Source organism: Porites lutea, chromosome 2 (genome assembly GCF_958299795.1).
Source record: "Porites lutea chromosome 2, jaPorLute2.1, whole genome shotgun sequence".
In the NCBI taxonomy this organism is placed as follows: Eukaryota; Metazoa; Cnidaria; class Anthozoa; order Scleractinia; family Poritidae; genus Porites; species Porites lutea.
The window spans coordinates 47,201,258-47,216,599 of NC_133202.1; the positions used below are offsets into that span (position 1 = coordinate 47,201,258).

Below are 15,342 nucleotides of genomic sequence, written 5' to 3' on the forward strand. Positions count from 1 at the left end.
TGATTATATAAAGTTGCTGCTTCAAGTCAATGCCAATGTCATTCATCATGTCTAAGAACGTGGAGCATTCATAATAATTGATAATAATAACAATAATAATAATAATAATAATAATAATAATAATAAGAAGAAGAAGAAGAAGAAGAAGAAGAAGAACAAGAATATAATGATAATAATTTTCGCAGAAATCCCTGTAAGTAGTTGCCTGCTGGACTGCTGGCAATCTACTGGGATTTTTTTTTAGGGCGGGGGGGGGGGGGGGGGGCTTAACATAAATTGCTACGAACAGGAATAATGATCATGTACAAGTCAAGTTTTTATCAACAGGCTTCTCTTGTACTATTCTTAATTTAGAGGTAAGACATTTATCGCATTTATTATTTGTTGTTGCTAATTTGTCTTTGAGCCAACCTTCGGGTTATGCCCCGTCAGTTATGGCACTGTGAACTAATGCAGCTGAAGACAAAAGCCCCTTTGAACAAAACCATTTGGCGCGCAAATATTAAAATGGAAATTCCCAAATAAAATTATAATTAATCCAAGAGCAAAATAAACTCGCAGGTGAAAAGAAGAATGTCATAATTTAAAGTGAAAACAAATCATTGTTGAAAGCGGACATTAAGACTGCAAGTTTCCATATATACCCGTTTATTTTTTTTTTATTATTGTTATTTTTTTAAGCACATTATCTGAATGGCTTTTTTACCCCACAAGAAACGCAAGAAGATGCTACTGTGTTTTTGAGTTTAAAACTTGCGGTTGTAGCTTTTTATTATTATTATTATTTTGCTGTAAATCGTGATAATGATATGATACTTGGCGAGCGAAGTTATTACATGAGAAGTTCGAAACACACCGCCGACGGATTTCGTGAATGCTTCTTTCCCCACCTCATAGTAAGCAGCTCAGCCTCGCATTCGATGGGTTCTAAACAGCGCGTAAGTTTTTAATTAGTTGTTCATTGACATTAAAGAAAATGAAAATCACATTATTTTCCAACTCAACCTTTCTGTTTATTTAGTTTATGTTTACAAACTGCATCGATATATTCTGACACTCTAGCAAAAAATGCAAGTTTAAACTGTACCAGTAAATTATAATAAAACTATTTATCTCGTCAGGCTACTCTAATGCTACTCTGTGCATGTTTAATGTAACTGAAATTTCTTAATGGGGAAAAAATTGTTTTCAGTATCAAAAAAAATGAAAGGTTACATAACAGAGCACTTTGAAACAGCACCGGCAATAGTTCCTAAGCCAGTGACCACCTGAACTGCTTTATCAAAGAAACTTGGCTTTCTAACTTCCTCTTGTGTACCTTGGTTCTGCAGGAGCTGCAGCTTTAAACTCTCCACCATCTGCTGCATCTCGTTATTTGACTTTTGCATCTCTCCAAGTCTTGCATTCAATGTTTGATTTTCTTGCATGAAGGCTCTCCTATCCTCCTCAGCTTGCTTCATACTAGCTTTCAACATGTTATCCATTTGATCACGTTGAGCTTTTGCATCTGCCTCCATCTGCTCACGTAGTATTTTACCTTCTTCTTCAAACCTTTTTTGAAGCCGTTCCATCTGTTTTAAGAGAGCACAACCTCGTTTTTGGCTTGTACTTAGTATTTTTAAGGACTTACTGCGAAACAGTATATCCTGTAAAGGATGAGGACATCAGCACTAAGCTATGTGAGTGACCTGAAAATCAGGCCTGCCTTCGTCCATTTCTGGTAAGATAGTACAGAGTTCCGTAGCCTTTCCAGATGGCTTTTTTTGTTTTTAAAAGAAGAGTTTCAATAAAAAAGAAGATACAGAGAAGGATCTAGGATGTTGTTAATGGGTTTGGGGCAGCGTGGTGAGGCACCACTTGAATCTGATTTGAGAAAGGGGAAGTGGTAGGGGTTGGGGGGCGGGGGGTGGGATATCTCTATTTCTTGTAAGTTCGTTGGCTTCTCGGAGATTTCCCCGCCACAGTCACCTTCCCAGCTGTAAGTTATTTTGTGTGGCAAAAATAATAAAAGATAAAAAATTAAAAATAAAGGGTAGAAGTGTAAGAGGAATGCTTGGCACGCGAAGAATCTTGCTCCTCATTCTATTAATCCTCCCATGAGGGTTAAGGTGGGAGCAAAAAGAAGCTTTGTCAACTTGTTAACTTCCGGCTTTGAGTGTTTAAAGCTACAACCAAATATGGACTGCCATGACTTACCTCCACTTGTCGTTCACGATTTTCTTGCTGCAATCGGGCGTGTTCCTCCTATGAAAAACAGGATACAGATAAAACTCTTGTTGAGATTAATAGAAATTATTCATAGTGATTTGAACCTACCAACCATAACTGAAGGTCGTAATTCCACAATCACAGTCAACCTGATATTGCTAATAGTCCCGCTCAGTAAATTGATACCATCGCCTGCATCAGTACGCGGACAAAACGTCACGGTCTCGATCAATAAAAGAGATTACTGAATGGCTGAGTCTGTTTTCGCTATGCGATTGGTCAATTTGCGGTCCGTAACTTGCTTTACGGACCAAAATTTTTAAAGAAAATGCTCATTTCGGAGCTCTAAATCTCTTTAGCTCGGAAAAAAGGTTTAAATAAAGTTATATGACGCCTGTAAAACCTTGAGGACTTGTATGTTAATTGACTTTGGCCTTCAACATTTTAAACTGTGTTTATTTGTGAACGAAGGCGATGAAGAAACTAACTCGTAATCTTATCGAAGAGGATTCTAGTCAGTGTTTGAAAATTTTATCGCAGTACACAGTTAAAAAAACAAAAATCGACTGGCAGAGATTCGAGATGTTTTGCCTAAGAGAAATGATTAATTCCTTCCACAAATATGATAACAAATATACCTGCACCCGATCATCTTATCATCTTGACAAGCTTCCTTGCCATTTGCAGTGTTTTATGAAAGACCAACGAAAGTAAGATAGAAGCGAGTTCGAGCCAGACACAATGCCCAGTTTTCAAAAGACTCCAGCGTCACACTAAGGAGTGAATACCTACAGTGCTCTTAGTTTTCACCGAATAAACTTTAAAATATGCCTGTAAACCCTAAGGACTGGGATGTTGACTTTGCCTTTCCAAATTTTAACCTACCTTTGTTTTAATGAGAACGAAGCTGATGTAGAAACTGAATCGTAACCTTACCGAGCAAGAGAATTTTAGTCAGTGCTTGAAAATTTTAACGCAGATCTCAACTGAAGACGAGAATGAACTGGCAGAAAGAGAGGTTTTCCCAAAAACAATTAACGAGCGAATCCTTCGACAATGACAACAAACTTACCTTGAAAAGCTTCTTTGCCTTTTGCAGTGTTTTCTTTACAAGGACAAACGGAGGAAAGGTGGAAACGACTTCTAGACAGACACAGTGTCCGGTTTCCAAAATACTCCAGCCTTACATTAAAGAGCTAAAACTTACAGTGCTCTTAGTTTTGACCGAATAAACTTTTCCAACATGGCGATTTTGTTTTTACTTTCTCGGAAAGCCTTTGTTATGTGCTATTGTGTTCGTGCGCCAATAAAAACTTTATTTTTTGACGCCTGTCAAATGACTGTCAAATCGTGCGTCCTGCACTTGTTTCCGGTCCGCCAAATGGGAAGAAGCCATATAATAAACATCTTATTAGCCTCGTTTTTTCGGTCGGTACTGTAACTTACGGATCCTCATTTTTTTCATCGATTTATGGCCCAAGCGCGAAGCGCGCGGGCCATAAATCGATGAAAAAAACTCGGTCCGTAATTTACAGTACGGACCGAAAACTCGGCTAATAAGAGGTATTTATCATGAAACAAACGATAAATCAGCTTATAGGGTCGCTTATCGCAAATCTTTTGTATAAATACCCCCAAATGTCAAATCTGAAGTATAATAAATAATAATGAGTTGCAATACAGAGGAGAAGTGATGACTTCAAAACAGTTAAATTTGTCACATTATGGGGTTGGTCAGCATATTCAGAAAAAAAAATCATGAAAAATGTCCATTTGCTAAAAATCAGCCTGTTAAATAAATGTAAATTGATGGGGAGATATAAGCACAGTTTTGCTCGGATGACTCCGAGCAAAGTTAGCAAACCAATTTAGAAGCATTTGAATAGAGTAATCGTTGCTTAAACGGTGCCTATATTTCCCCACTAATTTACACTAATAGGCTGAATTTTGGCAAGGGGGCTACTTTGGTTCCTTCTAAATATGCTAACCAGTCCCATAATTTCATAAATGATGATTTTTGTGACGTCACAGTTTTTCCACTCTATTCTTCTTTGCCAAAGCGTTAAATACATGTACCTCAAGCTTCATTCTTTCCTGTTCTTGGTAGGCTCTTGCGGCGATTTCTCTAGTCAAGTTTTCGTCGAAATCTTTGAGCTGTCGTAGTACCCCCAAATATCGCTGCATTTCCTCCATTAGAACCTGATATGAATTTTAAAGAAAAGTGGTGCAATATATATAATACCAATTCTTATTAACTGGTCACTCTATTGATTGGTCATGAGTTTACGCCAGTGTCAGAAATTGTTTTTCCTAGTAAGAGTTAAACTAATTACCGATATCCCAACACCTCAAGCAGTTTTCAAGCTGGGAGAAGGTCATTTAGTGCTTAGCTCACCACAGTAGTAAAGAAAATCCGCCTCTACTTGTCTGTACTATTCTTTGGAAATTAAAAAAAGGTTCGAATATACTTCGCATTGTATTTATCTTGTTTTCTTGAAATACTTTTTGCCTGACCAAACATTCATGATGAGTTAAATTGTCTTTATTCCCCGGAAGGGGTGGTTTGCCCAGTCCCCGTTTTTGGTTGCCCATTTCGAGTTCGATTTTAAAACTTTCCTCTTTTTGTCTTAGAAGTAAGAACCTTAAAGCTTTTTACCGGATGAAATTCAAAGAAAACGGCAGCAGAAACATCTTTAGCCCCAACTGCTCGCACTTTGAAGTCCTGTTCAAGTCGGTTGTACCCTTGAATAATGTCCTCAAATGAGACTTGTGCACCTTCCCCTCTATGTAACTTTTCTAGTATTGGATCCAAGTGTTCTTGTTTGAGCCGCTTGAGAAGACTGGTGCAGGCATCTTGTGTTAATTTGTCATTTTCATTCTTCCATGAGGCCAACCGTTCGTCAAATGCTGCCTGGAAATCAGGCAAACGGAAAATAAAGTCATTATGTCATTACAGGACGGGAAGCAAGAAAATATACAAAGTTTATGATTAACCCTATTCCTGCGACCGGGGGGAACGCTCGATAAGACCCTCTCTATATCTTCAAAACCGCTCAAGCTACGACCACCAAACTTTAACAGAATAATGTACTCATCATTTCCAACTTCTGGGCATATGATTAACACAATGACCTAATCAGACGTCATTATGACGCCAGATTGTCGAATTTATTGCCAGAATCTAAATTTCCCTCAAAGTACAAATTAAACGAAAAATACGTAGATAGTAAGGTGTTTGATAAAATCAAGAAGTTGGCTAACATATAAATAACCTTTATCAATAGCAGTGATGTCACAATGACGTTATTTATTACTAAAAAGGGACTGGAAGCATCTACCATCTTGGATCCAGCATTTTGAAGTATTTTAATTTACTCCATTTTACTTAAAACCGGTAAAAATCGAGGAATTTTTGACAGAAAACATAATCTGAGTATAAAAGGATGCTTAGTAACCAAAAAAATCTACAAATATGCAATTTCGAGGGAAATGAACACTGTTGAAAATTAAACTCAGCATCTTCCATTTGGTCATATTGACTTATGTTTTTTTTTTCTCAAACTAGTCACTAAAAATCCTGGATTTCATCAACAGTGACACTAACTTTGATAAAATAATGCCAATTTAAGTGTACTACAATAATTCCATTGATAAAAATAGAATTGAAACCTATTTTTTAAGAAAAAAATGCAAATTTTGAAAAACATGGCAGAAAACCTTCCAAAACCTTTTCTAGTCGTCTCATTTCACACAAACACACCTACTAAAAAGATAAAAAAGAAAAAAAAAGAAAGAAAACATGCTTTTCAAAGTTCAGTCGTCGTTGCTTATGACGCCACTTGAAAAAGTTGCATAAAGTATCAAAGAATTTCTCTCCATTGCAGAAGAAGCTAAGGGATACATTGTTGTAGATGTTCACTAAGCTTACCGTAAGTTCTCTCATGACCTTCTCAGTTGTAACAGCTGATAGTCCAGATGTCTCATCCTCCAAATGAGCGACCCCCTTCTCAAGAGCTGCGTCATGATTTTGTCGAATGACGTCATTGTCACATGGCAGGCGGCCTGACAGCCCTGAGTTCATTAGAGAATCGTAAATGGTCAATGCTGCCTGCGATGCCTCTGTGCACTTTACCCCTACAAAAGTATCCCAAGCTGATTGTACGCTTGGAACTACGCCAGGGGTATTTATAGCTTCCACGTACAGCTGTACTAGAGCTGCAAGACCTGAAAAAAGAAAATTAGGAATTTTAAAAATAATTGCAAAGCGATTTATAGGGGCTAAGTCACGCTATTTTCTATCTTTTCCTTTTTTTTTTAAACTTGTGCCCGCGTCAATTAAACTTCCAAAAAATAATGGTCCACCTTTGTTATTCAAGACACCTGATATTCAGGCATTGAAACTGTTTCCTGTCGTCTGTTGCAAAGGATGGTAAGGATGGACATGGATTGAAACTTGAAAAAGCTTGCTCAGCTTTTTCAACTCTTAATGATATGCCTGCAAAAATCAGTGTTAGTGTTCCCTGATGAAATTCGTTTGGTATCTCCCTCATAACTCTACAGCAGCACGAGTAATCGCGCTATCAAATGGCTTCAGCTCAGATTTGACTTAAAAACAGCAATGTCCTAGTGCCGTGATAGTCCCTTTAAGTCAATGTACCACATGACTGAAAATAGTGCAGTGTAATTTATGAAATTTTCCTGAATAATGTTTTTATGACTGAAACAAGTTTAAAATCATACCTTCACCAGTCACCACCTCTCCATCGTTTGGGCCTTGTTTAGGGAGCAAAGTGGACCATAGCAATCGTTTGAATTGGTCAATCCCCTCTAGAAACTTAGGATTCAACCGATCCTTGTTCCTGTTGATATTTTGCAGTACTTCGTCGTCAACTGTTGGTGGGGGAAGTTTGAAGGCTTGAAAACCAGGAAAGAAACGCAAAATGCTTTCGGCTACTTGCTGGGCAGGATCTGACCGAGAAAAGTCTTGGTCTTTGAAAACCTATCAAGTTGGGATGAAGATCGAACAGAGAGTTACGATCAAATAAACAAAAATACTATTAACAAAATAAATACGAATACAGTCTTTAAAACAAAATAATTATATAATTATATTATTATGAAAATAACAGTAATAATAATGATACTGAACCTAATACTGATATTTGATAATAGTAATAATAATAATAATAACAATATTAACGGTGACTTGTCGTTATACACCAGTAGGCCATTTGCACTAAGAGATCATGTGATATCATTTTTATGAAAATGAAAGTTATATGATTTTGCCTTCAAAAAACAGCGAATTAGATAACAGTGATTTAGTTTTTCAAACCCGCATCATTTTCTTAAAATGAGTAACTTCGTAGCTGGTCTCGTGACCAAAATGTCATTTCAAAAACTATGAATTACCTATTTCTGAACCGAAATTTTACACTTAAACTTCAAGGAAATTGTTGAAAAGATGATGTGGTAACGTTTACAGCACATTTCAGCGTAATTATCAAACGTTTAACAAGATGCAAGCAAAAAGTAGTTTTGGCCTCCATGTTGGAGGGCATAATCTTGGCCCCCAACATGGCAACCAATACAAATCATACTACTTTGTTCAAAAATCACAGTGCTATAAATTATCTTCCTTAAATGCGTTTCCTCTCAAATTTCGGCGGGTGTAAGATAATTTTATGCGCTCTGTCAATTTCTGTCATCAACAGGATTCCAAGTCATTTTTTAAAGAAAGAATTGGTCTCTTAGTGCAAGTGACCTATTCTTAAAGTTACGCTTGTAAACGAGCTCACCCTTGTCAAGAAGTAATCTTTAAGATCCGTGCAGTCAGGCGGAATGGACTGGGTTACGTCTCTAAGAAGCCATATAAAGAATGGGAAAGTTTTGTGGAAATATTCCGTGTCTTCACAACGACTACTCAAGTTCGACCTTTCGCTGTTGGAACGAAGTTTAATCCGCTGAGACAGCTTCATAATGAAACTGAATACTATGTTACGGAATAATATACAATGCACAATTCTCACAACAAAGTTCATACTTCATACGTTCACCCTTCTTCTTCCTTTTTTACTCCCTTTCTTCACCCTCTTCTTTTTTCTCTCTCTTTTTTTATCATTTTTTTTTACTCTGAAGATGACTATCGCACAAGTTTCATTCACTGTCAACAGCAACAGTCCTAGTCAGGACTACGTTCACCCGGACGATCATATTCAACCAACTTATGAAAGTTCATGCCGCAAAGTTTGTAATTAGAAGACTACTTGAGCAGAGAGAAATTAGTGTCATCGGTGAAGGTTTAGACTGTGATTATAATTATTACCACCTCTATTGTTCAAGGTGGCTGGCTACGTTTTTAGCCCATTTCAGCAATTTACTTTAACTGGTAAATCTTCTGAATACTGCCACATCAAACAAATACCCAAAACTGCTCAACATTAAGTTATACCACTTTTTAAAGTAAAAACTATAGCGTCGGTAGCCCAGCCCTTTATTAACATCCTAGTTTAACGTTTTTTATAACCACGAGTTCGAACGTCTTCTATTTTTTGTATTTAAATATTTCAATAAAATAATTTCAAGATTTTCTTTTTCGCAAACAGTTAAAAAAATCATCGAGTAAAAAGTGGCTTAGAGCAATCCGGTCAAAAAACTAGATGAAACTGATTCACCTGTTACCAGGGCCTTACAACTCGCCTTTTTACACATGAGATCCCACAGCTGTGATGAACAACGATTGGACAATCTTTTTCACAACTCAATTATTGTGCGTGATGAATAAATCATTGATCATCAAACTATTTCCAAGATAAATAAGGAAAAAAACATTGCGAGCCATCTTCAATATCCCTCTGTTACATTTTCCTGGCACCAAGACTTCCGATGCGGCGGTCCGGATAGTTAAATTTAAGACGCAAGCAACTAAACCTTTACTGCGGATCTAAGCCTTTAAAGGATACTCCAAACCTTCAAGATCGTGCCTTGTCGGGACCCCTGACGAGTTATAAATCAGCACAGAAGCCAGTAAAACTGTAAGTGTAAATATCTGATTGTCGTCTAATCCTTCTCCACTAACAGCATCAGTTCCCTCGGAGTCCAATAACACGACCGTGAATTCACGGCCTCTTGAATCCTAAATAATAATCAAAAAGACAAATCCTCCGACTGAACTTTGCCCGTTTTTAAGTAAGAACTTAAGTAACTCACAGCAGCGTTGGATGAAAGAAAGAGTTTAATCAACGAAGGCCAAAATGTTCAGCAACAATCAGAAAAGGGATTCGAAAAATGATGTCTCAAATATGTGCTCATTTTGGAAACAAGATAGTAGACTGACATAAATGACAGAAATGTATGGAATTAATTAAGTCATAAGTCATTTCGATTTCTCATTTGAGAATGGATAGGCATACCCTGCATTATAACTTGGATATAATTGGTTTGCATTGTAGCGGAGCTCTCGCGCTCGCGAAGCGCGCAGCGGAGCACCATGGGTAACAACATTTGGTAAACTATTCATCCGAGAAAATTTGGTTATGACGTAGAGTACGCCCACCCGTACACACACTTCATGTAAGCTGATGTCAAATGTCACAATAGATCTTGCACAACTTGACTAGCCTTTCAGTTATGTAAGCCATCCGTAAGAGTATGATTAGATTGACAGCTGTCAAAATCAGACATTCGCTGACAATTATCTCATGACCATCACACACACACTATACTTTATTTCATGCACATCATTTTGCCATCTAGCGGGTTCAGATGAAAAACCAGTCGTTTTTCCCCTACATATAAGTTGATATAATATGTCACACTTACCAATTCAACATAAAAACGAAAAGAACAAATTCTGTCCGAGGTCTGTATGATAAAAAAACAGCGCCTCATAGTACTGTTTACCTCAGACGTGATGAAAAAAAGAATGTTTAAAAGACTGGTTTACACGCCACCAGATTTGTCGCCAAGATTTACTTGTAAAGTAAACTTGTCGAACACAAAAATTCTGGTTGATCTGATTTTTTTATTTTGGCCTCCCTTTTAGACAGAGGAATGGAACATGTAAATTGGCTGCCACCGAGAACTTTCGCGTGTTTCATAAAATTATATTTCGGGGCTGTCCAATTATCCATAGTCTCTCAAACGGAGTTGATGGAGAGACTGTGAATTAAACTTATAAAATTAAGGTGATGGGCGACTGGGTTATTTTGTTTGGGAATATACCAATTCGGTTAACTCAATGTTGTACCCAATTCAAACCCCTTGGAAATAAAACGTTTTAATTTGTTTCAGGAATTTCCACATTATGATGCAAATACAATACACGAATAGGTCTATTTGTTTTCCATGCCTAATCTACTTTGATCGAACATGATTGCTATTTTTAGGTGTACAAATAAGACTATTAACTCGATGTAAAATTTGTTTCACTCTCTGACTGCCAAATTATTTTTCTCTAAAATCACTCAGCCGTTTCCTTAAAAGTCACTTGAATGTACCCTGATCTGTGGATTACAAGTTTATTGTTTGATTTAAATTATGAAGTTATTAAAGGGAGCTTCGCTTTTAGCCCTGGCTAAATCTATATATTATTGATTTCGTAACCATACCACTTGATCGAAGACTCTTAGACTGAACGATGAATGTTAAATGAGGTCTACGTTAAAGAGGGCAACACTGGCGCAGGAATGGGAGCCCGTTTGTTGTTTGTCAGTTTCACTATTGCCCCAAAATTTATGATAGAAAAATATTCACGTTTTACTCTGTGGAAGTGTGGCCAAAACAAAACGCAAGGTGCACCTTTGAGATTCCCTCCCCTACCCTACTGAGGTTTTGTACCCCTACCCTCAGCGTCTGCACGGACGGTCTCTCAGCTGTACGCTAACGTGATAACCATATTTTCTCGGATAATTCCTTCCCAATTTCTCTAGCTATGAGGATCCGCTGCGCGCGCTATAATTATCTACCCTTAAAGCAACTAGCGTTGAATAGTAAAGGTGCTGGAGCTCACACGGAAAGTTTTTGGAATAATATGCATCCAAATTCCGATGGTTTCTGGATCCATGTGGTGTCCAAGAGGAAAAACTTCAGGTTGATCAAAAGCCTCGCTTAGTACATATGATTTCCCTTTGCGGTACGGACCAGCGATCGACACTACACAAATGGGTCCTAAAAAACAAGCGAACATACAACTGAAAACAAAAGTGGTTAATTGAAAATTTTTTTATTGAGAAAACAGCCAACATCTCGCGACGCCGCCACTGGTTTCACAGCGAAGAGACGAGAAAATTTGCTTCAACAAATCGGAAGCACTACCCAGATCTGCGTAATGACGAGTCATCCGTGGAATTTCAGGCGTCGATGAGTTCGTGGGGAAACCAGTGATGGCGTCGCGAAATGTTGGCTTTTTTCTCAAACTAAACGAATAGACGATTTTAAAATAACATAAAAGAAAGAAAGGATACAGTGATTCGTATAAATTAAGAACTAGTGTATTTTGTTTTGTTTTGATCGCTAAAAATGCTACCCCTCTATAATCCCACCAGTCCTTGGTTGCTCAAGTAAAGAGTGTCCCCTCTTTCATAGGTAACGTAAACTAATCAGATATGCAGCATGGTATGCATACAAAATAGAGCATGATTTTATGGCTGGTTTTCTTAAATAAAATGTTTTAAATTGTATATTAGTTAGGCCTCTCATATTATACTTAAAATAAGGTTCTCCTGAGAACAATGTCTGGCTGATAACTCACTAAGCCTCCTGATATACACCTATTGCAATATAATGGAGACCATTTGTGGAAAGGCATCCAAGAGAGCTTCCAAGTCAAATAGCTCCTAAAATTCTTACGCATGAACGAGCTGAAACATTTCATTTTTAAAATCTCATGGTAAAAAATTAGAAGCCTCTTCTTTTAACAACATTAAATGAACAGGGAGTTTACCGCCTGATTAAGCTGCGTTTTTGCATGGGCCAGAATGCTCCATTTCAATAAAGCAAATCAACGCTATTCCTTTTTTTATTCAGTTTTTAAAAAAATTGGCTCAAAAATAGATAAACATTGTTGTTCAACAAACGCCTTGAATTTGATTTTTTTTAACTCCATCCAAAATCAATTCCCACGTGCACGAGCCAAGCAAACTCGTTGAATCAAAATCACTGTCTTAAATTAAAAAGCCTAGGATTCAGTGTTTTGAAATACAGTCGACTCCCGATGACTGGAACCTCCAAGGGAAATCGAAAAAATGTTCGAGTTATCGGGAGTTCGAAGAAAATAGCCGAGAGTAAGGTAAAAGACAGTTTTTACTGCACAGTGGACATGCAAATTTAATTGTAGAAATGTCAAGTGAAAATTAAAAGATACTTTTTAGATTATATATCAAAACGTAAAGTAACAAAACATAGCCTAAAAGCTGCTTCACGTTAGCCTGTGACAATCAACATCAGCCTCCACTAGTAAACTATACTCCTACTACACGTCAATAGGAAATCCAAAATTCATTGTTTCGGACGCGACGCTAGTAGACTGCTTTTTTCCCGACTTTTTAAGGGCTCAAAACATGGTTCGAGTTATCGAGCGTAAATTTACATAGAAAATGACCTGAGGGGAAACGAAAATTGGTTCGAGTTAGCGGGAGTTGGAGTTATCGAGGGTAAATTAAAATCGCAGTGAATGTATGACGGAAATCCAGGGGAAATCGATTTTGGTTCGAGTTAGCGCGAGGTTCGAGTTAGCGAGGGTTCGAGTTATCGGGAGTCGACTGTACATTGTCTTAACGTTCTGCTGACATAGCATAGAATCGTCAGCAGCGTTTGCTTTCTAGGTTTCTAGGCTCGTTGCGGGCACATAATTTACTAGACTTGCTACAATAATACACCGCGGGTTATGAAACATGGATCATGCATCGTAGCAACCTTAATTGAAATATAATTAATTCACCTTTTTTAGGTTGTTATTGTTTTCTTCTTCCTTTTTTTTTTTTTCGTCTAGTGAATTCGTTAATGGTAATACTTTAATTATGAGAATAAAAATTAACCTTTACTATTAAGCGGCATTCCCCTTCCGGTATTTTCTTTTGCGTTCATACTCTGAAGCTTTAGAAAAAAATGCACTTTCTTTGATTGCGACACTATTTTTACTTTAAGTGGTCATCCGATCCACGCAAAGGTCTAGCCGTTGGAAGGGCAAAGGCAGTACCTTCATTTCTCAGTTATTCTAAGACCCTGAGCATTGGTCTGGCCCTGGGAAGCGAACCCGCGACCTCCCGCTTTGCAGTCAAGCACTCTACCGACTGAGCTAATCCTACCGCGGTTAATCAACCCAACGCAAATAAACTTCCGATTACAGTGGGCCTTTCACCAAGGGTGAAATGAATAACGTTTACCTTTCACATTCCTCAGTTTCTGAAGAGCTTTATCCACGACATAGAGCGACGAACGTGGTTCCATTTTCTTGGTGTATTCACCTGTAACCGGATGCCATTGACAGTTGTTGGGCAAACAGAGAGGTATTGCCATGCTGTTGACTTCAAATTATGCAACTGTCCTCGTCAGGCTGGAAAAAGGAAGCAAGATGAAGAGTTAAGTTTCATGCTGTATAACCGGGTCAACAGGGTCTCAGTCCTGGTTTTTCACTGGCGGCGAAATTCTTCGGCTCAACCAACAGTTTATAGAGCAACAAAAGACAATAAAAAGACTCACGATGAATGAAAATGAAATTCTAGACCTGTGGTGAGAATATAGCTTTCCTAACAGCCTCGGATACGTCACGGAGGTGAATTGACCGAGAGGGACTGGGAAAACGCTTTGCATGGACTGGATTGTATAGCAGAAGGGGTTTCCCCTTCATTTTAAGCTTGAAACCGAAACTGAAAAATTATTTTCTTTGTTCATCTTTTGAATGCTAATTCCGCTGCCGAATACGTCAGAATAGCGCATAAAATATTGTTTATAGTTGTGGAGAGTTCTAATTCAAGAATTTGAAGCTCAATCGCGTTTTCTTCGGGTTAACCTTGATAAAGGAGATCTTTAAATATATATTCTTCATTAGACAAGAAAGGGAATTAAATATTCATATATTTTTTTCAGATTTGCTGGTTAAAGTATCAATAACTGTACGTTTTCTTAATTGTTTCACCAGCTTCGCATTATAGTCTCTGATTTTCCATTTTTTCTGCGTTTTCTTATACATATACCTACCTTATATGTGCTACAGATCACTTGGTTCGCTCCGAAACGCGGGTATAAATTGAATAATCTATTTAGTAATTTTCAAACACTTGCAGTATGAGTATACGTGCAATGTTTGACATCGTTTGCGTACTGTTTAAAAAATTATAATACCTTTACCTCAAATAAACCGGAAGGTCAAATCACTCCTTCTTTCTATGGTCGATAATGGACTACAAAGAAACCGAAATGCCACCGCTAAGCTTATATGTTAAAGAATGTTTGTATGTTCTCTTTCCGAAGGGGAAAGCTATGCGTTCGATCGTGAGTAATCGACAATAATAGTTACCGGAAGCTAGAGGGACTTTCCCAACTCCTAGAAACTGAAAGAGACAAAAGCTCGGGGAACCTACACAGCTAGTATGACCGCTTACGAATTTGAATCAAAAGAAATTGCTGCTTTTCACGGTCACGCTATTAAAAATAAAAACCTTTCATAAGAAGTTAAATATGTAAATATCCAAGCTGAGATTCAGGCCAGTGCAATTTTTCATATGCGAGATATTCGGGAAACGATGTACCCAAATTTGAGAGAAGTTTGTGTTGGTGTCTATCCGGATATGCACGAACATGAAGACCTGAGGCCTACCGAATCTCTCACTGAGTCGTGCTATTAAGGCTATTCATCGCTCAAGGAATTCATAAACATTAAAGTAATAATTTTTCTATAAAAAGACTGTTCAGATGGCAAAATCTCACCAAGTATGTAACTACATGACAGCTAACCTATATATAACCTACATGACAGCTCACTCGGCTGCCGTGGAAATGTCGGGTGACATAAAAGGTCAGAAATTCAACCTCACCGTATCTTTAGGCGAAGAGCCATTCGGTCGAAAATGGAAATTTGTATAACAAATTGTTTTACCACTTCATCATTTTGGTAAAACTCATGGGCATCGGCAA

General features: G+C 37.7%; 1 protein-coding gene across 2 annotated transcripts; it reads right to left on the reverse strand.

The window, feature by feature from the left end:
* Nucleotides 1-908: 908 nt before the first annotated feature.
* On the reverse strand, nucleotides 909-14,709 carry LOC140928847 (guanylate-binding protein 6-like). 2 transcript variants are annotated; one of them, XM_073378647.1, is made up of 11 exons: nucleotides 14,557-14,709; nucleotides 13,593-13,762; nucleotides 11,219-11,376; nucleotides 9,171-9,343; nucleotides 8,007-8,193; nucleotides 6,949-7,207; nucleotides 6,137-6,432; nucleotides 4,865-5,119; nucleotides 4,285-4,407; nucleotides 2,197-2,244; nucleotides 910-1,571 (listed from the first exon to the last, which is right to left on the reverse strand). In XM_073378647.1, exons 2-11 carry the CDS (start codon nucleotides 13,723-13,725, stop codon nucleotides 1,212-1,214), a joined length of 1,992 nt encoding a protein of 663 aa, XP_073234748.1. In that variant the 5' UTR covers nucleotides 13,726-13,762; nucleotides 14,557-14,709; the 3' UTR covers nucleotides 910-1,211. The 2 variants fall into 2 exon arrangements, with proteins under 2 accessions (XP_073234749.1, XP_073234748.1); XM_073378648.1 differs by lacking the exons at nucleotides 8,007-8,193; nucleotides 9,171-9,343 and having other exon boundaries at nucleotides 909-1,571.
* Between the last annotated feature and the right edge of the window lie 633 nt (nucleotides 14,710-15,342).